This window comes from Wyeomyia smithii, chromosome 1 (genome assembly GCF_029784165.1).
Source record: "Wyeomyia smithii strain HCP4-BCI-WySm-NY-G18 chromosome 1, ASM2978416v1, whole genome shotgun sequence".
Taxonomy (NCBI): domain Eukaryota; kingdom Metazoa; phylum Arthropoda; class Insecta; order Diptera; family Culicidae; genus Wyeomyia; species Wyeomyia smithii.
The window spans coordinates 182,983,782-183,011,311 of NC_073694.1; the positions used below are offsets into that span (position 1 = coordinate 182,983,782).

A 27,530-nucleotide genomic window follows, 5' to 3' on the forward strand; every position below is an offset into this window, starting at 1 on the left:
AAATAAGCTGGTCACACTTATCGATTACACCGTGTGCGGAGGATGTCACCCCACAGAGCCGTACGCAGCCTAATCGGATTTGTTTGTTGGCTGCCAAAAACTTGTTCCTATGGCAACTGGTTTGAATAGTTTAATAAAAAAATGTTATTAGCACAACAAACCGTGGCGATCCGTCGCATCTTTCGGAAAGTGGTCGCTTGCTTGCGCTCACATTAGTAGATTATCTCCGGCAAATGATTGAGGGGCTTAATTATGATCAAAGATGATGATGATATTGAGCGTTCCTCATGCGAGGGGTTCTATTTGACAGGTGGCTGTGTGTGCGTTCCGATGCTCTAACAGCCGCAGCCTGCTTCGTGTGTGGGAATTTGGTTCTTAATAACTAACAGCGGCAAATGTCATCTGCCCGAAGTGCTGCGAGGCTTTGTGGTGTCATTCGAAGTGACGCCACTCTGCAGTTCCTGGGTCGTACCGGGGCGGGATGCGAAGATAATTATAACCGAACAACCCACTGTTTGCGTGTGAATTTTTTTTTTGTTTTCAATTCAGATTGTCCGCGTCGGGACACTCGGAAGAGAACATGTTTGTGTGATTGGTGTGCTGATTCTACGCGGAAAACAATGCCCGGTTGAAGATTATGGTCATCAACGCCTTGGTTGATGGGTTTTAGAGGGTATAAAAATAGCCACCACGAGGGTCGTAATTACTGATGAGAATCATTCTGATATTGTATGTTTAACAAAGAGTTGTTTTCGGAGAAGGTTATGTTTAGATCCTATAGCCAAGCTCGACTGAGCATTGATAAATTCAACATGTGTTAGAAACTTTTCGGCACGGGCTTATCTTGCAGCTCTAAGTGCAATAATGCTTACGATAATGGCCACATGACTAACTAGCGTTGGTTGTGATATGCGGGGGTGCTCGCTTATCGTCGTTCTCTGACGTTTGTAACCACTTCGGGGACGGTCTCGGAAAGATTTGCCGGCACGGGATTATTCTTTTCTTCTATGCGAACATATGAATGTGTAGTTTCATTGTTTTTATCACTTAGCCGCAGTGCCTACTGTTCCTTTTATTCTCCTGACAGAATTCAGCCCTGCCGCAGTCCGTGCACAGCATTTGTTTGTTTGTTTATGCGTTTTTTCTCGCTCTCTCTCTGTTCCGATGACCGCAGCCTCAGCGTAGCCAAACCGAGCTGCGGACAACCAAAAGCGATATAAATTGACTGGAATTGGATGACAATTGGAGTAAATGAAATGTTAATTTAATAATTTATGTTAATTAAGTGGGTTTTAGTTAGCGTGCTCGTCAATACCCGCTGCCAATAGTCGCGTTCGACAGCTGCCCTAGCTTAGGATGGCCATCGAATCTGGCCGCGGGCAAGATGGCCAGCTGTGTGGACAGCATCAACCGCGCGCACAATTGAGCTAATCTAATGTGATTAACGATTTATTTACTTAACGTTCACACCCCTCGGCTGGGGGCAGTCAAATACACAAAAAAAAAAACACAACCATGAAGAGCGGTGATAAAAGCATTTTTTAAGTCGGTTTTTGCGTCACTTGTTGCACCAGCAGCAAACCGAAACCAAGCCAAAACAGTTGGATTCAATTTATTTTGGGGTGGTTAATGACATGTAAATTTTATGCGTACTATGCTACCCAGAAGTACCCGAGTTTTTTCGGTTCTTGTTTTGATACTGGGCTGACCACCATGTCAGTAATGGCGGTTAAACGCAGTGTTACTGCCAAATTTCGGTTCGCCTACTAGATCGATTCTGTGGCGACAGCCGATTGTTCAGCAAAGCGTTACATTGTTCTTTTTTTTGAAGCGCAGCGAACAAACTGTCTCTTTGTTGAGGGTTATTTACCGAAAGTCTGGGAATTTCTATTCTAAACTGCCTGCAAACTGTTAACTCAGTATCATCGCCATCGTCCTTGCCATGAGTTTAATCCTATACAAAAAACCTTATATGGTTTTCATTACTCAGCTCGTGTTTGCCAAGTTTAGGTAAAATCATCGCAACTGAGCAGTGATGCTAACAACGAAAAAAGTCAGAACGAAGCAGCGAAACCCCAAAGTTTGTGTTGAAAAATACTTCTCTGCAAAAGTAATGTGCATTACTCCGTGTAATCAGTGATAGTTTGCAGCAGTATCGAAACGAACGTGCCAGCATTGTGTGCGTGCGTGCGTTAGTGTGTTAGTGTAAGTTGGAAATAGAGTGCAAATCTCCCAAGCTGGCAGCACTGAATGTGCTCGGTGCAAGTGACAGCCAAATGACAAACGAGTGGATTGAGTGGAACGAAAGTGCCCGAATAGTGGGCCGGTTGCCGTTGCGTGGCAACCACCACCACCACCACCATCCCTATCATCACCATCCCGGGCAGCTGCATGGACACGGTCAGCTCGGAACGGCGGGCTTGACCACGACAGCGTCGGCCAGCACCAGTCCCGGACTGGTGGCGGGCTTGAGCGGAATCCACAATAACAACAATGTGAGCTTTCTGAACAACAACCAGCAGAACTTTCTGAATAGCTACAGTTTGAACAAACTGGCAGCGGCGGGGATGGGGCTGAAAACCCACGCCCTGATGAAGGGATTACAGAAGCCGAGAGGTAAGCCCCAACTGTAAATTAAATAAATTCTAGCAAAGTCAGTGCCCTTGAACCTGGTGCACTTTGTAGTTTTTTTTAGCAATGACCCTTTGGGTGGGACTCGCCGAAAACCTCCGACAGAGGACCAGACAATGGCAAACAAAGACCCTCACACCTCCCTATCGGTATCAGCTGCTTTACCGTGCAAGCGTTATTTACTTTCGTTCCGCTTGGCGAACTACTTGATAAATTACTTTCTGAAGGGCGGAGGTGGAAAAACGGGTGCGAATATTCCCTCTAAACTGCTCTGTGCCGCAGCGGGCAGAACGTGGCGTTCCCCGCATGTAATAAAGCGGTTTCAATTTCCGGATGGCTAATCAAAGCTCTGTTTGTTGGTGTGTGCGGCGTCGCTGTCGAAATAAGAAGCAGCAGAAAAGGCAACCGACTCGATATTAAATTAAACAACAGATTTCGGAGTTTCGTTCGGTTTACGCTGTCGTTACGGAATGCATGATACGCAAAAGGGAAGACCCACCAGAAACTAGATCGGACGGACGGACACACGCGCACATCAAAGGCAGCACATTTCCCACCCACCCGGACGGTGGTTTTTGCTCCACAGAAAAAAAAAAGAAAAAATGAATCCGGGACATCAAACAGCAGCAAAATTTCCCCGAATCAACCGCCGGGCAGCGGCTAGAAAACAAAAACATCGCAATTTAATTATTTCCCTCCCCCCGGGATTAGAGGCGGGGCGCGCACTTGCGGCGCACAATTTACGCCTGCTGCGATCGACGCAATGGACCTGGGGGACGGGAAAAAAATTGACCGAGAAAACTGATTATCGTAATAATGTGCTGTTTTCCTCCAAACCCTACTAAGAACCAGTTGGTACACGGGTGCTATTTTCGGCAGATCACACCCACTTTTTTGTCAAAGTATTTTTTGCAACCCGAAAGGCCGATCAGACGAAGACGGAGCACCATCGGCTTTTGATTTCCTCATATTCCGGTGTATCTCCCAGCGTTCTAATTATAGCCGATATTCATCGGAATTGGCAACAAACGAATGAGTTTGTTTTAAACAGTCCTGTACGCCGCGCGGGTTGTGGAAAACCTTTGCGCTCGTCTCGGGATGATGATGATGATGCGGACTGATGATGATGATGCGGACTGATGATGACGAGATCACGAAGGTAATGAAGCGCCGCCTTCTGCGATCCCGCGTGTTCAAGAAACAACGCGGTGGTGGGGGTCACCACCACAGAGAAGATCAATTAAAACCGAGCGGACAATCGAAATTCAACCTGTGAGTTCCGTCCGGCTCTTCCGGAGTGGGTGGTCTTTGTCTCAGCAAAGCAGGGGCTGACCTTCTATATATGGCCCTTGGTGAAGTTTTCTTATGTTGGTGAGAGTGAGTTTAGAGTGACAAAAAAATATTTTTACAGTTAGGTTTTTATAGTTTACAAGATTCAAACGGGATTCTTTTAAGAATCCTTTAGAATGTTATCTGAATGTAATCCTTGGAAGATTTATGTTTTTATGCTTTGATTGCTGGGTTCCGGTGCGAAACAAAGCGCTACTATTCTGTAAAAGAGATGAATTGCTCTAATCTGTTGAAACTAACAAATACCAGCTCCAAACAATCTATCTAATTAATTACAAACATTTTGAAACTATATTTTAAAAGAAATTGTACAACATAGAAAAAAAAGGACACTGAAAGTAAATTAAAAAAAAACTTAGTTCAGTTACAGCTCTCTAGCGAATAAAATGCTTAGAATCGTTTGCGAAAACCGAGCAATACTTCTTCGTGTATCCCGATCAATTTATCTCTTTTTGTGAAAAGATCTATTATTATCCCCTATTGTTTGGAGAGAAGCAAAATGGACGACCCCAGCGGCGGGGGCACTTCATGGCCTTTTGGATCACGATACGAATTACTAGCAGACTAATCAGGCAATGGGAACAAAGTTACAGTTGGGAATAAAACACCAAAACCTAAGCAAACGTTTGCGGTAAAAAAATGGACAGAAATTGTCGATTTTTCATGGGCTTATTTTTAATCGCACTGACGAAACTACTCATGCATCATCAACCATAGTAACCCGTGAGCTAGTAAAATAAAATTAACAGCTCTATCAGTCAAACTCTAACTGTGATGGCGAAAAAAGTGAAACTACTCCGTTCAGAAGTGTGTGCGTTCAAAGAACGGTACCCCGCCGCGTCAAAAACGGACATCGTGCGGCACTTTGTGAACGCTGGGTATGCCCGTTCCGGCATTTAAAACATCTTGACACTATTGGACAACGATCAGAGCATCGGAAGAAAGCCCGGTTCCGAACGGCCAACGACCCTGAGCGACAAGAAGCTTCAAAGGATGCTGAAGAAGTAGATCGTGGGAAAAGTGGCTAAATCGCTGCGTGCACTTGGCCAGGAGGTTGGTGCATGCGGTAAAACAGAAAAATACTTGAAGGGCTTCAAGAATCGCAGGTCGTTGAAGACGTGAATCACTAAAGAAAAGTAGTCAGAAGATACAGGCTCATATTTTTGACCCTCAACCTGTTTGAAATTTCACTAACAATGGATATAGGGTTCTATAAGGGAGGAGAATAACTGGATCACGCCAGGGTATATCTCTTAAGACCAAACGGATTAATCTTCTCTACACACGCTCCAATCGATCCCAAATTCCAAGATAGCTGATACGGAGTCCAAACCACGCATTCATTTTCTAGTATGGGACGTAGCAACAAGCAAGATAACGTTTCAAGCAATTGGGGTCCTTGAAATCACGTCCAATTTTTGCGATAGAACTCAGATATCTAGTGGCTTTGGTAACTATCGTCGTACGGTGACTTTCAAAAGTCAGTCTTTGGTCCAAGATAACGCCAGGGTCGTTAACGTCAGCGGTTCTCAACCCTGTTTTGTACACGTACCACTTGGCGATATTTTCCAAGTCACTTGTACCCCGTGGTTTGAGAGTGGGAGAGAATAGTGGTAAATCATGTTGTTGTAGTGTAGTTCAGGTTTCAAATTAAACTCATGTTTTAAGAGATTCCTAGTGGTTAAGGACCGCTTGTTTACGCGATCGGCTTTTTTCCAGCTGTTGCCCGTCAATGGCTCACGCAAAAAATATCGGTGATTGGGCCCGGTGAAATGTAGTCATTTCACATTTTGCTGTGCTGTGCTCAGTGTCAGAGCTTTAAGTCTACACCACGTCACAAAGCAGTCCAGTAGCGACTAACAACGTTTACAATCTTTAAATGAATTGTAAAAGCATCGGTGTAAACAAGTCTGCAATCTATTCCTAAGGCGCTAGCAGCGTCGTTGAAAAAAAAATAAGGAAGAGTAGTGACCCAAGATTACAGCCCTGCGGTACACAAGGTGTGTTCGTAAAAGAAACTGAGACAACAGAACCCAGCTTAACTCGAAACGTTCTATAACATAAAAAAAATTTAACCACGTGACAAAACGTGATGAAGCTCTCAATCGAAATATTTTCTCTAGCAGAATGTGATCAAAAGCGCTTTACGCTCAATCTCTCAATGGCTCAATTCGTCGTTACGGAACTACCAGGTACAAATCCATGCTGGAAATGTAATTTTTCGTGCAATTTAGAACAACAACGCTACAATAATTCCGAACAATTTGGATGACGCACACAAAGTTATTCCACGGTAGTTTCTTATATTTCGACGTTCATCACTCTCGAATACTGGAAACAAATGAGTGCTTCCAAACCATGGGCAATTTTCCTTGTACCAACGACAACCAGATTGGTGTAGCCAGAATCCCTGCACAACAGCACAAAAGTACAGCAGGCATTCCATCGGGACCAGCGGAGAATTAAGGTTTTAAGTTTTTTTTGCAGCAGTGAAAATCATTTGCGGTGTTCACAGAAAATGATGATGATGATGATGGTCCCACCTCTTACCCCTACAAAGGTTTGAGAAAGACGATTTATCTACAAGATAATTATTATAAAACAACAAACCAGATAAGCAAACAAAACGAACTGGTTTTCATCACAGATATAAATTTCTTCACAATTGATCCAATGCTTTGCAGCGATTCAAATAGAGAAAATATTCGTCAAAAATCAAGTAATTCATCAATTTATTTGCAACTGTCAGCCAAAAGACATTAATTTCATCTGAGTTAAGCCAACATCCAGCGTAATCATCCACAAAGTCGATACAATCCCGACGAGACCATTCCTGCCGTGATCAGCAAGCAAAGCACAAGTCCAACTGTCAACTTCGATGTGATTTATAAGAGAGCCCCCACCTAGGGAAGTCGAGAATATTTCCAACTCGAAAATATCCTAGACCGGCTAGGAAACCAATGTCCAATAACAACCAGCAGAACTAAAATCGTTCCGATTACTCTGACGAGTATCTTGATAATGTCAAAATAAAATAATAAAGGTATTCTCCATTTCAAATGATTAAATTGCTAAATTCATTCCTTCATATCTGATCATCGCGCGCGATTTTCAAACCTTCGTAGACTACTCTATTTTACTTTATACTACATCAATAATTACAAAATCCATCATCACCCTCGTGACGAACATAATAGTTTTTCAGTGCTACCATATTCCTTTAAAAAGCTATATAAGCAGAGTCCACAGAGATCATCCGTTACAAGAACTTCGTCAATTACAGTTTAGCTAAATTAAAAAAAACTAAATAACTGCTTAAAATTCAGCTTTAACGTGTGAAATGCATAGTCTCTTGAATTCTGATAGCGTCGCCGTACGTCTGATGTGTCTAGGCATCGAATTGTATACATTTATTCCTTTGAAGAACAATGAATTTTGTGAAGCACTAGTTAAAAAATGTGGTGTTCTAATTTCTCCCGCATTTCTTGTGTTATATCTATGAATGTCACTTCCTCTAACAATTCGATCACACAAATATCGGGGCAGCAATCCATTAGCTACTTTAAAAATGAACACCATTGTCAGAAAAACATTTCGTTGCTTCACCGATAGCCATTGCAAAGCGTCAAGCATCAAGGACGAGGAAGTGTATCTATTGCATCTCAAAATCAACCGCATTATTTTATTTTGCAAACGCTGCAATCTCGATATTTGTGTTTCATTTGCCAAAAATAAAATGGAAGTGCAAAAGTCTAAATGAGGAGAGATGATTGATTTATAGAGATGAATCTTGCTGAAAGTATTCAACTCCTTTTTCAAACGACAGAGGATTCCATATTTCTTGGCAATTTTCTTGATGACATTATCAATGTGAACATTGAACTTTAGCTTGTCATCAATTATCACGCCAAGATATTTGATCTCACTCACGCGATCGATTGTCTAACCATCAATTTCAACTGAGACATTTTCATTTACACGGTTTCGCGAAATAATCATGAATTTTGTTTTGTTGGTATTCAATTTTAGCTGTTTGAATTTCGACCATCCGCTCAGCGATCGCAAATCTTTGTTTAAATGCAATATGGCTTCTTCGAGATTTTTAGCTGCAATGAACAATACTGTGTCATCAGCAAAAAAAAATTATGTCATAAAAACGTAAGACTCTTCTCATATCATTAATGTACATAATAAACAAAATAGGCCCTAATACACTTCCCTGAGGTACACCAAGAGTGTTTCTTATGGGATCAGAGGTAAAATCATTGAAAATAGTCCTTTGAGTTCTGTCACACAAGTAGTTTTCAAACCATTTGTATGCAGTACTCGTAATTCCAAAGCGCTTTATAGTTTGTAACAATAAGGGCCTAGAAATCGTTTCAAAAGCGCGTTTAAGATCCAAAAACACCGCAACAATAGTATCCTTACGCTCAATGTTTTCTTTCCATTTTGCTAACACCAAATTCAATGCAGTTTCACAAGAATGGCCTTCCCGATATCCTGATTGTTCTGGTATCAGCAAACCGTTAGAGTTCAAATATTGTAACAGTTGGCCTTTTACAGCAAGTTCTAAGATTTTCTCTAAAGTGTGCAACATATTGATAGGACGAAACGCTTCGGCTTTAATCGTCCCAGCAACTTTTTGTATCGGAATCACTAAAGACTCCTTCCAAATTTGTGGCACGTGCCCCGTTTGTAATGATTCGTTTATAAGGCCAAGTAGATCGTGCCCAAAAACATGAAAACAATCTTGAATAACTCTAGCATTAACGTTATCAATTCCAGCCGTTTTATGAAGAGAAAAACATATGTTTTTAAGTTGTTCTAGTGTAAGTTGCTGAAAGCTTTCAAAACTACAATTAACATTATACGGCCGTTTTATTTTATCCGGTTCATTAACCAATTCAATTGATTGGTTGATCAATGAAACACTTTCGATGAAATAATCATTGAACTTACTTGCAATTGTTGCTTCAGAATGTTCTTTAATGCCATCAAAAGTTATGGACCGCGGATTAAAATTGCAAGGTTTCAGTAATAACTTTAGTATTCTCCATAACTCTTTGCTGTTGTTTTTATGTTGATCAATTTTCCCCTGTATATATTCGCTCCGTGTTTTGTTCAAAGATTGTGAATATATATTCCTAGCAACTGTATAATTGTACCAATCATTATCATTTGCTGTTCTACAAAACTTCTTGTACAATTTGTCTCTTTTTCGCCTGAGGCGCAAAAGATTTAGATTGTACCAGTTGTTCGAGTTCTTAACAACAACATTCTTTTGTTTGACTAACTGATTAGTACAGTTTTTTAAAACATTGTTCAAAATAGTTGCTTTATCATCAAGGCTACGAGATAGGGAAAAATCCAAGTTTCTTGCAACAAGCTCCGAAACCTTTTGTTTCGAGTAATTTTTCCAGCACTTCAATTTTACTTGATTTATTTTACTTCCCGTACCAAAATTATTTATAACAATCGTTTCATGATCGGTAACTTTTAAATTGGGACTCACCATTGCAGAAACGGAGTCAAAATTAGTATAAACGTGGTCAATCGAAGTCCTACTATGTCTGGAAATACGGGTATACTCATTAATTATTTGTTTCAAGTTGCAAAATTCGGCTAAGCGCTTCAAATGATTTGAATTGAGGTTATCGCGCCAATTCATGTTAAAATCTCCGGTAATAAGGTTAAATTTACTACAATTCACAAAAACTTCGAACCAAGTTTCCAAAATCTCCATAAAACGCTGGTCACTTGAACTGGGAGAATGATAAACAACACCATAATTACCCAAGAACCCAGTTTCCATCAATTGCTTCGTTGTGGCGAAGATTGAATCGAATTGATTCCTGTGCATAAATAGCAACACCGCCAGTGTGTCTGGAATGTAGGCAACAAGCAGCTATTATGTATCCCGGTATAGAGTATTGGTCGAACGCATCAATATCTACAATGTGAGTTTCTGATAAAAATACCAAAAATGGACGCTTTTCCTCTACAATCTGTTGCAAAGCAACGTAGTTTGTAGATAACCCTGCAATGTTCAAATACATCATATCGAATTGATTCACATTCCACTTGGAACTTGATTGCTATTTATCGAAACGCAGGCTGCTTTTTTTTGCTCATACAATTTTTTGTAAACCGAGCATTCCGAGCTAGATGCTGCGTGATTAACGTCCAAATTCATTTTGCGTTCTTTATTAAATTTTAAACAGTTAATGCATTTCGATACAGTGGAAGAACATTCAGATGTCTTGTGTTGTCCGCTACACAAGGAGCACCTTTCATCGTTTTTACATTCTGTGCTCTTGTGCCCAAATTCGCCACATTTGAAGCATCTCAAAATGTTAATCGCTGGAATGATGTGGCACCGATCCCACCCAATATTCACTTTTTTCGCGGTCAACAAACTATTATACGACTTTTTTTTTTACTAATAACCTTGATACTATCGATAGAAACCGCCTCGTTTTGACTCTTTAAAAGGTCAATGAAGGCGTCAGGAGAATACTGATCACTCATACCCATTACTTTTAATCATGGCACCGGGGGAACGGGTACAACAGCTGTGTAGCTTTCACCAAGGTTGTTTTCAATGCCACTTTTCACGATCTCTATGTTATCATTTGTTGCACACTCAACAATAACTGAGTCATCTTTCCCGTTTCTAAAGTTACTTATTTTGTGGGTCTTCGGATCTAAATTCGACTTTAAAAATTTCCTTGTAGCTTCACTGCTCTGGGAGGACTCTTTTGGCTTGATCACAATGACTGGACCAGCCTTACGTTTTTTTATATTACCACGAACTGCACTCGCAAAAGTTAAAACTTCTGTTTCGTTATTCGCGCAATTACCATCATCATTTAATTTACGTTTTTTAGTCTTTTTTGCCACCCTCCGATTCAAACTATCAGAATCCGACACATTAAAGAAGAAACACACAAAAGATGTTAGAAAATAAGCTACAACGGAAGTAGTCATATAAGTGTACTACATACAAGCATATTGAAAACTTGTGTTATTATATTGTGTTTGAAGTTGTTTTTCATCAGTCATACAACCACATATCGAAAACAAGCTCGTTTTTTCTGGTTTTGGATATATTTTTAATAACATGAGACCAACAATAACAATCACTATCACTATGCCTTTCCGTAAGACATTACACCAGATAATAACAACGCTACGTACCTGCAAAGCGATTTTCCTTAGGACAAAAGTCGAAGCATTCAACGCCCAATGTAAAGTTACATGACCAAATTGATATTTAAATTATTTGAACGATTTCTATATTTATTCGAAGCGTGTCGAAACGTGCCATCAAAAGATAAACAAAACGCTTGCAGTGTTCAATTTTCGTTATCGTATATCTAACTACGTTTTCTAGTTTTGTTAGATTTTATGTCCAGATAACGTTGAAAACATTTGCGAACTAAATTTTTATATTCAATCGAAAGAAACAACTCATCTTGAAAGGTTGAATATTATTTTTTGTCATTAACTTATAATAAATTCAAACTGCCACTGATAAAAACGAATGTCGTTCTAGTTGCACTGCGCAGACACAACACATTTGCGCATGCGCTGGTTAACAATTGTCATAGTAACAGATTTGCGCATTGCCGTATTACACTGAAAAAAATCGACACGACATTATAAAGTGTTTTGCACTTGAATTTCGCTCTACTGGTCAAAACATGTAGAATTCATATGCGAAACACTTTAGAATTAACTCTCGTGCAACACCTCATTTTAAAAAGGAAAACACTTTCAATTCTCGTTTTATGACATATAAACATAAAGTGTTTGGATTTTGAATCTCAAATGAATGTTTACCGAGCATCGAATGATTTTTATTCGATTTTAAAATGAAAACAGTTTTACATGGAAATGATTGCATATAATGTAATTTTTGTTTTATTTATAAAATTTCAATTTTACTATAATAATTCATCACCAAATATAAATTTTTCTTCTCTGTTGAAAAAGCCTGTAAATCAAACAAAGAATTTAGTTAATTTAATTTAATTAATTGATGTTCTAGTAAACAAATATTTGCCTCTAGCGTAGAGATGCTTTCATCAGAATCTCTGTGATCTTGTGTTGGAAGAACGAAATAAGATTAGAATTCGATTCTTTTACGTTATATAAATCACTTACCTTGCAAAAATTCACAGATGTAGTCCGGAAAATCGTCAAACCTCTAAGCCATATGACACTCGCTATCTTTTCATCTGTCGCCATTTTTCTACTTTTCAGCACAAACGGCACTTCATTTGACATATAAAAACAAAACAAATCAACTGAAAGAGTTTCGCACATGATAATTACTGTAACGAAACAGTGGGCAGATTCAAGTGCACAACAGAAATGATATATTCGAAAAAAAAACATAGATAATACAGGGGGTAGTCAAAATAAGTAAAATAGGTAAAAAATTTCTCTACTTTGAAATGCTGTAACTAAACCAAATATTGTTCGTTTTGCCTTTCTCCTAGAAAAGTATAGCAATCACTGCAAAAACTAAGATATAAAAGTGCTCCAAAGGGCCGAAGGTCATATATCACTCGACTCATTTCGACGAGCTGAGCATTACCTGTATGTATGTATGTATGTATGTATGCGTGTGTGTGTGTATGTGCAATGTTTTTTCTCACTCACTTTCCTCAGAGATGGCTGGATCGATTTCCTTAAAATAATTGCAAATGAAAGGTCTAGTTGCGCCATAGGTTGCTATTGAATTAATAAAAATGTGAAATCACGTTATAAAAGCAAAGCTTATACCAAAGCCTGCTTAAACTCACTCACTTTTCTCAGAGTTGGTTAGACCTATTTTCTCGAAATCAGTTCCAAATGAAAGGTCTAGTGGCCTTATAACACCCTGTTGAATTTCCTTGTAATCGGATTTTTAGCTTAGGTATCGTGTTTTAAAATGTGAATATTATGAAACTTCATTATCTCAGAAACTACACAACTAATTTAAACTGGTATCAAATGAAAATTCTTAACTTATGATTAAACATGTGGCTCGAAAGTTTTTTAAAGAAACGTGTTTCGGAGTCTTTGAACTCATTTTACTTAGAATTAGCTGAATCAATTTTCTTAAAAATTAGTGTCGTATTGAAGGTCTAGTTACTACACAAGACCCTATTGAATTTTATTGTAATTGGACCATAACTTTGTCCGTTCTGTATAAAAGAAGTGAATCACCCTTTGAAAAGAAACATATTCCAAAGACTGCTTAAGCTCACTCAATTTTTTCAGAATGGTTGGATTAGTCTCAAACATACTTAAATTATTACTTTATATATAACATCAATATTCTAGAACCCAAAGAGTGGATAAACCTTCATTGACAATTTGAGGATGTTTTCCAGAAACCGGAAGCTGCAAAATTAGGTTTCAAAGTGAAGTATAAAGTTCACCCCGCATTCCGACCATTATCCCGGTTCCTGAAAAACATAGGGTAATGTTTGTCTCTTTTAGGTTGTTTTCTATAAATCGGAAGCTTCTATCTAGAAATTTAGTACGGCGTCCCATGTTGATTTCTGGTCTCTGGGTATAACGCTCCAGCAATACTCATAATGGATGATATTTGGTCACTTTAGGCTGTTTTCCAGAAACTAAAAGTCGGTGTCTTCGCCATCGAAATACCCAGATTATGCAGAACTTGGCCATTTTAGGATGTATTCCGGTAACCAAGAGTAGTCATCTGGATTTTTCGCAGTCGAAAATTGGAATTCGCGGAAATATGCTTCATTTCATCATAATTTTTTAAAAAATTGCTCATTCAAACTGTTAGTTGGAAATACCTTTACATCGCTGTTTCCCCAAGAAAGTGGTATTCTGTGCTAAGTGTCACATTATTTCTTATTGCCATTACCTCAATTCAACAAGCTTTTCCAGAAGGAGTAATAAAATTTAGGTTTGCGGATACTATCGCAATTATTTCCCATGGCAAATCTCAGCCTTTGACCGATTTTGAGAGAGGAAAAATTGTCGCTCTTCGAGAACAAGAGTTGTCTCTCCGTGAAATTGGCATCAGTAGGAGCAAAGATATAGTGCACAACTTTCTTCGGTGATATATGCCGTAAAAAAGGCGATCTGGGCGGCCATCTTCTTTGACGCCGAAAAATAAACGGAAAATAAAAAGAATGGCAGCCCATCAGAAACTCTTTCGGCTGAAATCATAGTAGAAATACGAGCAGGTTGTATCTACTCGTCGGATTAGTCAGGTTTCAAACGATGATCGCAATATTGTTTCTACAAAAACAATGCCCGTACCTCGACTTTCGCGTCGTCACAAGAATGCCCGTTTCAATTTCGCTGGGGGGTACCAATTTTGGGACGATGAATGGTCAAATGTGATTTTCAGCGACGATCTAAAATTCAACTTCGATGGACCAGTTAGTTTCAGTAGTCGCTGACATGATAAAAGGCAAAAAAAGACCAACAAGAGAGAAACGAAACTACGGTGGAGAACGGAAACGCCTATCTGTTTTATGTCATCACGGATGAATTCAATAATGTATTGCGAGCTGTTAGATGAGGTTCTAATTCCATTTTTCGAAAATATTATGAACGGAAATATGATTTTTCAACAGGATAATGCTGCTGTCATGCGTCGTAAGCTACCGAAGAGTTTGGTTTCTGAAGCTTCATGACATCCCTGTTTTGGAGTAGCCAGCCTGCAGTCCTGATTTTAATCCGATAAACGTGTGGGGTGTACTATCATGGAACATATTGAAGCATGGTTGTAAGTATGAAACGACTGGTCAACTCAAACGCACAATACAAGAAGAATGGTCTAAACTTGATTTTGATATTTTGAAAAATCTAATAATTTCTATGTCACGAAGACTGCAAGAGCAGCGTTTGTCATTAAAACTCAAAACTGCAAAATTTTGTGTTGTACCTGTCTTGAATTCAACTGGCGATATTAGTTTACTCGATAAAAAAAGTAACCTCCCAGTTGGTCCTGAGTTACGGTGCTGACTTAACATGCCAGTCATCGTATTTTCGAGTCCCGGCTCTGGAGAAGACTGTTAGTGTCAGTAGGATCGTAGCACTAGCCCCGCAACTGTACTGGACACTAAACAGTTGGCTTCAATCAATTTCATTTCGTGTTGGCAAACTGCGAGAAAGAATCAAAGGAGTGCTCTATTTAGACTGTTTTCCGGAAGCCTGAAGTCACCATATTAAACCTCATAAATCAATAGTTTGATTCCTGAAATACCCATATTGGATGGTATTTAGCCTCGTTTCCAGCTCTGATAGGTCGAAATCTGCGATCATTTTTCAATAGTACAAGAGCTAGCATCAAAAAATCTAAACTTTCTGCATTTTGGAAGAGGCGCAGCTGATTTTCCAATAAAATCCGTTGCAAACTGATAAGGCTAAAAGCATTTGAAATTGGACAGTTCTTGTAACGCTCTCAATGTTTAGATTCTCAATTTAAATACACCCTCTGTCAGAGTGTTGTGTAAGACGTAACTCTACGTAAAAAAGGCCCTTAGCAGACATCCGTTTTCAGTTTCATTTGAAGTTTGCAGTCAAAACGCATTCTAATAAGTTCAGTTTTTCGACCGTAAATTTCGTATTATTACGTGTTTTCGAGAGCAGAACAGTTTGGATATCCGGCCCTGGGCAATAGTAACGCCGGATACGAGCTTGTCATTGTGGATTGCCAACTGCAAATGAGGCGGAATTTCGTTTTATTATTATCTCCTCTTAGTGTCCAATACTTCTGCAGTAAGATACTAAAGATCGACAAGTACTGCAGCACCAACGCGCATAATTTTCATTACGCAGCAGACGATGAATTCGAGTTAAAACCCAGCACGAGATCAATGGGGTTTTGTCTATTTTTACACTACTTTCAATCAATTGACATGAAGTTTAAAATTAAAATTTGTGTTACTAGTGGCTCGTTTCAGCGAGAATTACTCGATAGAAAGTGAGTAGTATCAAGAACTCATAAACCGTGGGAAATCAGAACAGATATAACCCCGAAATCCTTCTCAGAATCAATCAAACTGAATGATATTTGTGTGTTTCAAAATCGAATAAATCTGCCGGTTACAACAACCAAATACACTTGTAACAAGCCGCTTATCCCGCTTTTTCTTCCCTAAATCCCAATACACACCGCATAACTGATGCTGCTTTCCGTATAAGTACATCATATCTCAAAACCAAACCACTCAATTAGCGTCTACAGGGAGCGGGCGTTCCCTCGTTCGGTTCCGTACGTGTAGCGACAACGCATGCACAGCATCCGCCACCGTCGACCAATTCGGCAGCCGGTCGGTGGTCGTCATCATAATCATCCTCGCCGTCGTCATCGTCGTTTGTGTCGTAGACTCGCTGGAACCAATTAAGTCAATTTGAACTAATTCTTCACTTTTGTTTCCTCCTCCAATCCAATTGTTTGCCCCGAATGAGATGGTCTCTCCTGATCTCAGTAGGCCTCTGCATGGATAAAGAGTAAACAATAATCGCTTCTTTGTCAGCTTTATCTCGAGCCCGTTGAGTACCTGAGCGGAGGCCAAACCACGGAAAGATTAATATTCCCTAAAATCCGTTAAATTTCAATTTTCCGTACATAATTTCCAGCCATTTAACCGTCAATTTTGTGCCTCCACATCGGCAGGAGGAGCACAACTGCAGCCATTCAGTCGTGCGTATTCATTCATAAAAACTGACCATCCGACCATCAGCAATCCGATTAACTCGCGCGCCGTCTCGATCATCTTTTCGCTTCTTCGGAGATGCTGCCGTTTGCAGAGTTATTCTCGATGGTAGTCAGCCTCAGTCATAAGCGACGAACTTGGTCTGGTCTGGTGGTGTCTGCATTGCTGTTCGAAAGGCTCGATCCCTTCGCCTTAGCAACCGTGAACTGTTCAGAGAACTTTGATCGGCACAGTTCAGCAAAGTCTGAGTAGGTAAATAATACTCTTGTTCGGACGCGAAGAAACATGAGCGATAATAAACCACCTCCTCTGCTGCGGATCCAGCGTTCAGTAGAAATACGAGATGAGATCCGAAACGATCCGACCTCGGCTCGGCTGGGCAAATCATAAGAGGGTTAGAGACAGAGTGAAGGGCAAGCCGGAGGCTGCGGGACTTTGTTAATAACTGGAAAAGTACATGATGCTGCCGCGGGCCGTTAGAGGCAGTGCGAGGGGTGGTGGTGAAAAAAAGCGATCATCTCTTTTAAGAAGTTGTTCTACTCCACTAAGTACAGCGGGCGAGAAAATGAGAACGCACTTCTCAACGGTCGGTCCGGTCCCCCTTCGCCAGTGAGAAGAAGTGTCAGGTCGTACCGAGTGCGGTGCGGTGGAGACCACTTCCGGGCGCTTCCCGGTCTGTGCCTCCAGAAAATCGTATTATGATTTACAAGGTTTTAATTTTTATTGCCCATTTCACGGCGGCTGTTTGGAAGCAGCCGTGCTGCCGAAGCTGGGACGTGCGAAATTCAACCTCCTAAGTTTATTGGTCTCCACTCCACTCCGAAAACCACGTGGAGAAATGGCCCATGAAATTCGATCCTCTTTGGCTTGGCGCACGACCGACGCGGCACTAAATCCTGACGGTTTCATCACCTACGTTGCGCCTGAGAGCTACCGAATCCACCGGCTGGGGAAGGCATACTGAACGCCAGCCATAAAACGAAAACTCTGGTTATTTATTATCGTGGTTTTGTCTAATGTCTAATGTTTTCTGTTTTTTTTTTCTTCCTTTACAGATGTACCGACGCAGATGCCACCGTTGACGCCAGGGACGAACAAGAAGCTGACCGAAGTCCTGTACGCTTCCTTCGCCTCCTGGGAGAAGGTGGTGCAGTCCTACAAAATCACCAAAGGTTAGTAATAGCTACTTATTTTATAATCTGTACTCTGTACAGATTCTACGTCATCGAATAATCCGGAATATCTGTTAAAAAACACAGATTATTCAGCAAAAGCAAAAGAAGACGAGCTGCAATCGACTTCAACGCGTTCCAAACGCATACGCAGTGCTTCGATGATAACAAATCTTTCAGCGATAAATTCTGCTAGAAATCTTTCTATTTCAAATGACCCTTCGAATATAATATGGCAAAACAATCGTCCATCCTCAACAAGCTTCTGTCGTCCAATTAGAGTGCATTTCGCAAAGTAGGCAAAGGCGCTCATAATTCTCGAAAAACTTGACATAGAGGACCCAAAAAAATTTAATTCTCTTGAAAAAACAAAAAATGGTCTCTTTTCACCTCTAACCAGAAAAAACACAAACAAAGGAAAATTATTTTCATCATTTTGAAATTTTTGTAAATCTATCTCAAAAATTCGTTTCATTCGTCAGAAGACGAAGAATACAAAACACAAAGAACGACGTTTTACGTTGCAATCGATATTTTGCTAGCACACTTTTCATCATTTCAGAACTTGCATTCGCAACATTCGGTTGTTTTGTTTCGATATCGATAGTTTGACATCGAGATAAAAATTAATTGATAAAACAAATTTTGTGAAAGAATAGAACGAAAAGAATTGGGGTAAGAGCCAGAATTCCGTAATGTTCAGGCCCCGCAAATATTTACTAGTAAGAATACTTTCACGACAAACAGAAAATCGCTTGTACGCGATTGCCTCTTAATCGTGATCCAGTTTTCATACGTCACGAATGAACGAATATCTCACGAGTTGTGAAAATTAAAAAAGAGTTCTCTTTCTATCTCTTACCTGAAAAGGCGAAAATGAAAATCAAACAGTTTCATTTTTTATGTATCTCAAAACAATTCCTATCGCACAAGTAGAAGGTGCAGAGTACAAAACATAAGGGATGACGTTTTACGTCACAACCGCCGTATTTATCACAAATGGGTTAACCCGAATCTACCCAATGATGCCATATGGCATCATTTGACCCATTGAGCATTTCTCGGCCTAAAATGTAAATTAATGACATTAATTGATTATTTAATTAATGAGTGTAGTGGATGAAAAATGCGCGTAACCAATGCTAGCTTTTCAATCAAAATTTTGGCACGTTCGTTCGTCTTTTTGATCAATTGTTAGGAAACGCGGCATGCATCGCACATACAGCATCTTGACGTGTAAATATCATGAATGATATGACCAACGCGTTCTTATAAAATGCCTGGGGTCTTGACTAGCTCGCTCAATTTCACATTGGGTTCATTGAGCACGAATCCACGATTAATTTTTCTGATATTTTTTAGCCAAACTGAAAAGAATATGGCCTAACACGGCTGAAAAGTCTGAAAACAAAATTATCTCAAATATATCTCCAACTTTTAGGAGACAAAAAATCACAAGGGTTGTGTGCAAATTCAAGACCGCAAAGTTAACGTAGAACTTCATACAACTGTTAGTTACAAGTTACAATACTTGCATCATTGCATTCGAGAATGATCGCAAGTGATAAGTTCGAAGTAAATTTCTCCTTCACAATAGTTTTTTGAATGATAGACGCTAAGATTACGATAGACAGAAGAATGAATTATTGTTTAATCTAATATCGAATATGATACTGACCGCATCCCTGTGCTTTTCCCGACAGAGGGAAAAAGACACTCCCCTGATAACACAGTGCAAAGCTTGTATGCCAAAAACGGTTGTGAGTTGTTTAAATACGACAAAGCTTTTCACTGGAAAAGTTACTAGTCACCCGTATAATCAATAACCATAAACGCATGATAATCCATATCATGCGTGACTATATCCCAAACTAGTCGTTAAGCACGTTTTATGGTTATTGATTATGTGGGCAATGCAGCCGGTAGCTGATACAGCCGCTATCGTACGAAGGAAACTTTTTACTAGGGAAAGAAGTAGTGCCGCTGCACCTACCAATGACGCTGCCACCACTACCACTGCTGGCACCTGCTGCCGCTGCACAGTGGTATAAAAGGCAAAAAGGGGAACTTAATTCCATAGCGCCGTTCACATTCATCCTAGTTTAATAGTGTCTTCGGAACAATTATTTGTATAAATGACCCGCATAATCGCGAATTGTCAAAAATTATGAAAAGTTTACCATATCAAAAATAAATAAACTTACTTTTTTGTGTTAAGAGAGAGAGGAATGGTTTATTTAGGAAAGTTATAGAAGATTCAAAAATACGAAACTTTGTAGAACAAATGAATCCTATCTTCATTAGGTACAAAGTTATAAAGTATATTATATGGAACTTACTTAAAATTAATTTTTTTGTACTTAACTTTTGTTAGGGCACATAAAATACAGTTTTTTGCCAAAGATCTCCAGGACTTATACTTACAAAGTTATATCATGTTTTATTTTATTTTCTCGAAAACTTCAAGAAAGTATAGGTTAAAAAGGGGCAAGTGGAATCATAATGTCAAGACTTTTTCTTGAAGTTAAGCTCAAGTACTTTAAACTCTTGTAGGTTCCATTTGTCCCAATCCATCCATATTAGAGTACGGCGAGCATATGTTACGTTAGGTTTTCATATATTAAAAATACTAACTTTTTTGTGTTAGGAGATAGAGGCATGATTTATTTGGAAAAGTTTGAGAACTTGCAAAAATATGAAACTTTGCTGAACAAACGAAATTCCTATCTTCCTTAGGTACTGAGTTACAGAATATTTTATGTGAAAGTTACTAAATAGTTAGTTTTTTGTACTTAACTTTTGTGAGTTACATTTTACAAGAAAACGTTGTTCTAAAGAAGCATTTGGGCATATGAAACACACGTCTTTGTCATAGACCACACATCCCTAGAACTTTTCCTTACAAAGTTATAGCATATTTGAGCTTATTTTTTCGATAATTTTAAGATCGTATAAGGTAAAAAGGGGTAAGTGGAATCATGATGTCATTACTTTTTCTCAAATTTTAGCTCAAGTACTCAGAACTGTTGTAAGTTTCATTTGGCCCAATCCACCCAGTTTTTTTTTCTAGACGTCAAAGTTTTCAAAAAATAAGCTAAAATATGCCAGAAAAATTCTAGCGATGTGTGGTCTTTGACAAAGACGTGTGTTTTATATGTCCAAATGCTTCTTTAGAACAACGTTTTCTTGTAAAATGTAACTAACAAAAGTTAAGTATGAAAAACTAACTTTTAAGTAACTTTTACATAAAATACTCTTTAACTCTGTTCCTAATAAAAATAAGAATTTTATTTGTTCAGCAAAGTTTCATATTTTTGAATCTTCTATAACACGTTCTCCTGAATATACCATTCCTCTCTGCTAACACAAAAAGTTAGTTTATTTATTTTTAGTAAGGTAAACTATTCATAATTTTTGACAATTCGCGATTATGCGGGTCATTTATACAAACAATACAAAAAATTGTTCCGAAGACACTATTAAGCTAGGATGAATGAAAACGGCGCTATGGAACTAAGTTCCCCTTTTTGCCTTTTTGGACCACTGCGCTGCTGCTGTCGGCTGCCACTACTGCTGCTATCCGCTGCCACTGCTGATGCTGCTAAGTAAAGATCGCCTAGTTGCTATCCAGAACTATTTGTTATGACTGGTTTGGGCAGAAGTAGGGTCTTATTTAGGTCAGACAACATCTTCCCGGTTTATGAGGTATATAATTCTTTCGGCCGTATTAGGGAATGCAATCATTGAACGACCTATCAGATCAATAGAAATAAGTGTTTCAACTATAAGTGTTCTGTCTATTTCAACAATCCGGCATGATGCCTATCAGCATCGCCATCAAGGAGGACAGAGAGTGTTTCGACCAACGTGACACAAGGGGCATACGAGGTACCAGAAGGTCATTCTCGATGCTCCGCTGGCAGCGGGATGGTCCAACTCCACAAAGGGCAGATGGACGCACCGACTCATACCGGAGATATCTGGCTGGGTCGGGAGACGACATGGTAAAGTGAACTTCCACCTGACACAAATCCTGCCAGGCCATGGTTGTTCAGGCAATATCTGCACAGGTTCGGACACGCGGTGTCCCCCATGTGTCCCGAGTGCGTGGAGGAGGAGGAGACTGCTGAGCATGTCTTCTTCGTATGCCCCGTTTCGTAAGAGCGAGGAGCAACATGATGGCTGTGAGCGGGCCTGGCACTACTCCGGACAATCTAGTCCGGAGGATGTGCGACGACCAGGACATCTGGAACGCGGTCTGTGCGGCCGCCTCTCAGATTGTTCTGGAGCTGCAACGTGTGTGGTTGGTCAACCACCAACACGCCAGTGGTAGTTAATTACCAGTCTCCAGGTAGTTAGCTAGGAGGTTATAAGAGTAAAGAGGGTGCATCAAGCACAAAAGCCACTCCCCGACGTGATACTTAACCGTCGTTCCGGGAAGACCAGGGCTGGAGACTGGAGGGGTTTTAGTGGGTCGGGACAGGGATCAGTAGGTGCCTGGGCGAGTGTAACTACCCCAGCATCTCTCCCCTAGTCTCATCCCCACACCCTGAGTTCTCTTCTCAGGTGTCTGTTTGCAGATTTCCCCGCCACCTGAAAAAAAAAAAGTGTTTCAACAAGGATTGACCATTTTAAACAGTACAGTAATAGTTCGAATGATCAAATTACAATTTACTGCATTTGAGCGAATGCATAGATGATTTTCCAATCGATTGCTGCAAGAACGAAGGAAATCCATTGATAACTAACCAACTTACCAGTATTTGAAATTAGACATATAATTATTTTTCCGTTTTTAGATTTTCATTTCACATCTCTATGTAGCCGAACTTCCTGAGAGACGTACTGCAATTTCAAGCATAGTTGTCCCATGTTCATGACATTTCCGTATGCCCTACGTGTCTGGAAAGAAATTACCGACACGCAAATATTTGTACTTTTCACGATATTCAGACTGTACTTAAAACCCTAAAATCTGTTTCGAGTGCCCACTCTCCACTCTAAACTAGTGTGTGAATAAATCCTGTCGCTCTGACAGCTGGATAAGAACACCCAGGCCGACTTAACCAGGTCCTTCAATTCAGCTTCGTCGAAGGTTATTGGCTTTCATTCACGCGGACAGCATTGGAAATACCGTCTTCATATCAACGGAACCATTCACGTCGTTTTAGTTAAGCAGCATTTTCGCGAACTTTTTTTTTAACTCTCGATGCGCTTCAGCTGCCATTTTCTTTTAATAAAATAAGAAAAGTAATCTTTCCCGCAAATAACACATATTCCGGTGAATGGGAAAAAGCGACGATCAAAGTAAACTGGGATGCCATAAGCGGATTACGACAATCGAAGGATGCATAGAACCAAATCGCGACAAAAATCTCGCGCTTCTTAAGCTCAATAAAAAAGGTCGGAGGACATTCACAGGTAAAGGATTAATGCAACGCAGAATGTGTATCTTCGGTAAGCGATAGGTAGAACTCTTCGATATTTGGAACGAGTCCTGATGAGGTAATAAACTTCATATGGAGTGCGTTGTCTAACTGGGATAAATGTGCAATCTACGCACTTATATTAGGTTGAAGTTAATGTGAAAACTGGCAATTTAAGAAATGAAGGTATTCATATGAGCCAATGCAGCCTCGAATTTGTACAAAGTAGCCATCATAGTTCTATTGTCGGTAGGTCTAGTTCTATTCTCGTCAATGTTTCCATTCTCCGTCAACAAAAACAAGAAAGAGAGTTTGTGAAGCTGTACTTGTTCCTATCGCGAAAATTTTCTTGTCATTCAAATTGATCACTTAATAAATGAGATTTCTTGCTCATCCCTCATTAGTGATTTAAAAAATGCGGGCTTTTATTTTGTTGCTCGTTATAAAAAAGTGACCAAGAGAAACATTTTTTTGCATTTGCTTAAAGGTAAAAATCGAAACACTTCTGAAGTATTAACCGGTGCTAGTATTGCCATGGTGATTTGTACTGGTATTGGGAATGTTTTTCAGAATGCTGCTATCGTTAAAGCAGTGCAAGCAGTAATCAAAACTGATGATCTTGGTACTGACTAGGTTAATGCAAATATGAACTGATCGATTCACCATCACGAATCCGGTCATTCAAAAACATCACCGAATCAATAACCATTAAAAAGATATTGGATTTGTTTAAAACATTTTGCATTGAACGAAGACTCTGGTTTTATTCATATGCATTCGGTTCCACGTTACTGGCACCAGCGTCAGTAAATTCTGTTGCAACAAGGCTCGCTATTGGCTGTTTCGGTTGCTGACGTTAGGGATGCATTAGCCTTTGATACGCACCGACTTGCGAAAGTAATCAGCGGATTTTTGAGCGCCCGAAAACTGATCGTTTGCCTAAAACCGAAGTCTACCGAAACACTACGATTTTGTGTGTATTATACATATTCTGATTTCGATCTCTGTCAATGTATTCATTACGCAACTTTTGCGTTATCCTTTTGGCACATTTGTTGTGCAAAACCAGAGCATTTAATGTGCGTTTTGAGAGGATACATCGGATAATGAAAGCTTGAACTTTTTGCGTGTGGAGCTAGCTTAGTTTTACCATATGTACTGTTCATTTCTTCTGCATCTCGGATGTTCGGGTTGCCATTCATCTCAATATTCAACCAATAACGTCACAAGGCCCTTTACCGTGTGATGTTTCAAAAAAGGCCATGCTGCGTCAATATCATATGTTGATGTAAATTGACATAAACCCGTAAAGTTTTTTTCTCTCTTTTTTTAAATGTACTGAGTTTCAGTCCTATCGAACATCGATACTATTCTTCTAGTCCTAGTTTTGGTAATAAATACGTATGCATCTATTGGGCTACGAATGGAATAGAAGCTTGGGATATCACAACAAAACTTAAGTTTGTCTAAATGCCTTTTTTAGTCTTTTTTTTTAGATTTTCTGTATTTTTAGTAATGAACAACAAATGAATTAATTGTTGCTTAATCATTGTTCTAGTAATGATTTGAACCCACACTCTAAAGCACGAACGAATAATTTTCTGAATTAGCTTGTATATTTTTGGGAACTTCAGGCAGTTGTTTCACAAGTTCCACAAGTTAGTAATTTTTAATTTTTTAATAAAAATATGACTAATGTTCATCAAACAGTTCCATGAGTTTCAATGTCGTGTTGATCACTTGTTGATATTTTTTGACGTGGGACACGTCTTTGTTTACTATACTGGGATGCATTCTGTAAAATTGGAAATGAAACGGGCAAATGTTGCGTCAGATTTCAAACGCTAATAACAGCATAACCACATGATGGATAACGATAACCAATATGTTGTTGGATAGATAAAATGTATAACAATTTTGTAATGTGTTAATTATCATCCTAATTTCATTGCTAAGCGGTAAAATTGATAATAATTTCAATAACAAATTCACGCGAATAATGAACCAATTACATGCGAGCATTCCTAGCACAGACGACGTGAATGGACACCATCCGTTTCCTGTGATATTCCCTGTATCAATTTCGAAATAAAAATTGACAGAGTCTCCCCGTCCCAATAGGTCAATTTATTTTTGCTTCCATGAGCTTAGACTAATATGATGTCTCGAAGGTAAAAGTTTTCCTAAAAGTTTGAAACAATACCCATCCTTGAACAATCTCTAAACCTGCGTGTTAGGTACTGTAGAACCTAATAAAAACTGATGTCTTGAAAGAAAACATGCCAGTAAAAGCAACAGTACCAGTGGAGTATAGAACCGCAGGTCTCTCGTCGTCTATGATTGCATTGGTACTCTTCTATTCGTACTGCAGCAGTACTATTCGTATTGCAGTGGTACACTTTTGTTCGTACATTTTCATTCGTATGCAATTGAGGAAAAACTACAATGCTGCTGTTGATGGTGATTGAAAGTTTATTTCATAAATATGATTGCCATGAATTACTCAACAAGAATTGTTAATTTTTGCAACGGATATTTTTTTAATTTTAACTTCGATATTCACTAAATAATCGTGACCGGATAGTATCGAAAGAGTAAATTCCTTAATATATACATTTATAGAAGAGTAAGAACCTGCGAATGCTTGTGATTTTTTAGTTAATTTAGTAAGATTCGTACAGAATCTCTTTTTATATTTCAAAATTGTTAGATGATATATTATTATTCTAAGCTTTACCATAATAAACGTATATTTCCTGTCTTCGTAATACAGCGAATGTAGTTGCAGGCAAATGAAAAAATTGTCAAGCAAAAAATAAAAATGTAATTGTGGATTTCTACGATTTTTTGCTGGAACTTGTTAGGAATTTTGTTCAAAATATTTTCTTATGTTTTCCAATTGATGAACCTTTGTAAGGGCTTCCATATTATTTTGAAAGTAATATCCATACTATAGATTTGATTTAGTTAGAGTTAAATAAGACAAAACCATTCATTATGATAACGTAAGCATTATTGGATTTGGTTTTTGAGGATATAGGGATAATTCTGACTTTGACGCATTATAAGAAATTCTTGGTGCTTCTTCAACAAGCACGATATGCTTGTGCCTTGTTAAATACATATTTTTTTGCACAAAAAAAAAAAATACTGAAGGCATAATATCGCCAAATATAAATGATATTTCTTCGAGTGTTGTTGAATATATACCAAAAATTGATTTCCAGGGGAGGCTGAAAATAAACATATTGATTCTGTCTGCAGACTCTGTATATTTTGTAACAAAAAATCCCCTAATTACAGTGTTTAGCCCCACGTCACCATTTCATACAACCCTAGGGCTGTATACCTTGTAGTATTTTAATAGGTTACTGGAACTCATTATTTTTTTAATTTTGAAGAGTGATAGTACAACTGCGAATTGTTGAATTCAGTTTCATCAAATTTCGATCATTTCTCAGATAAATCTTGCTAAACGAACTTGATTCAAATTTTATGTTACCAAAAGATCGAAACGATTTAATTCTTCCGATAAGCTCTATACTCAGTCTTCGAACAGTTTTTGATCGTTTAGCAGCTCAGCAAACCTGCGATAGAGTGTTTAATTAGTTTACAGCTGGCCTAGCCCACCGATGTTTTCGCTCAAGTTCCTCCCCATGGGAACGAACGAATAAACGAACAACGCAAAAAAGTCACTGATGTGTGCAAAATGATAGTGGTTAGATTTAGCTTCGTCCGTCGTACGAACGTACGTACGTACGTACGTAGACAGAACAAGTACAGGAAAAAAACGCATCTCTTGCCAGTTGTAGAAGCTCACCTAACCTTTAAAACAGCACAAACAAAGCGAGAGAGAGGAAAAAAACCGAGGTAACAATTAAGGCTAAACTACCTGTCCAACGACGAAGGCCTACTGTGATTTTAGATAAATTCGGATTCTGAAGTACGCCCCTCCTTCCCATCCAGGTACGGGGTTTTCTTTAATCGCAAAGTTACGATCAATTCCGGCTGCTATATGCAAAGCAGGCTGTGCGCTAATGTTAATTATTTTGCGTTTCAAATTCTTCTCCCACCTCCTTGAATTTTTGCCACTACAGTGCACAGCCTGCTGGTTGCAGTTACTTACTTTATGGGAACAGCTCAGTTGAGGTTATGAAAAAAAAGTAAGAGACGAAGGCGACCTTGCCCCAAAACTCAGCGATGCATTTAGCAGTTGTTACTCAAAAAATAAGAAAAAAAAATAGTCAGAGAAA

At 39.1% G+C, this 27,530-nt stretch overlaps 1 protein-coding gene across 4 annotated transcripts in view; it reads left to right on the forward strand.

Moving 5' to 3' along the window:
- The window catches only part of LOC129724154 (ETS-like protein pointed), a 254,542-nt gene that overhangs the window by 170,297 nt on the left and 56,715 nt on the right, over window positions 1-27,530 (forward strand). For 2 of the 4 annotated variants that reach the window (XM_055678815.1, XM_055678838.1), the window contains one exon: window positions 17,735-17,851. In XM_055678815.1, coding sequence (XP_055534790.1) covers window positions 17,735-17,851 — 117 coding nt within the window. Of the gene's footprint in view, window positions 1-1,990; window positions 2,617-17,734; window positions 17,852-27,530 lie in introns of all 4 variants that reach the window. The other 2 variants (XM_055678828.1, XM_055678818.1) reach the window with 2 other exon arrangements.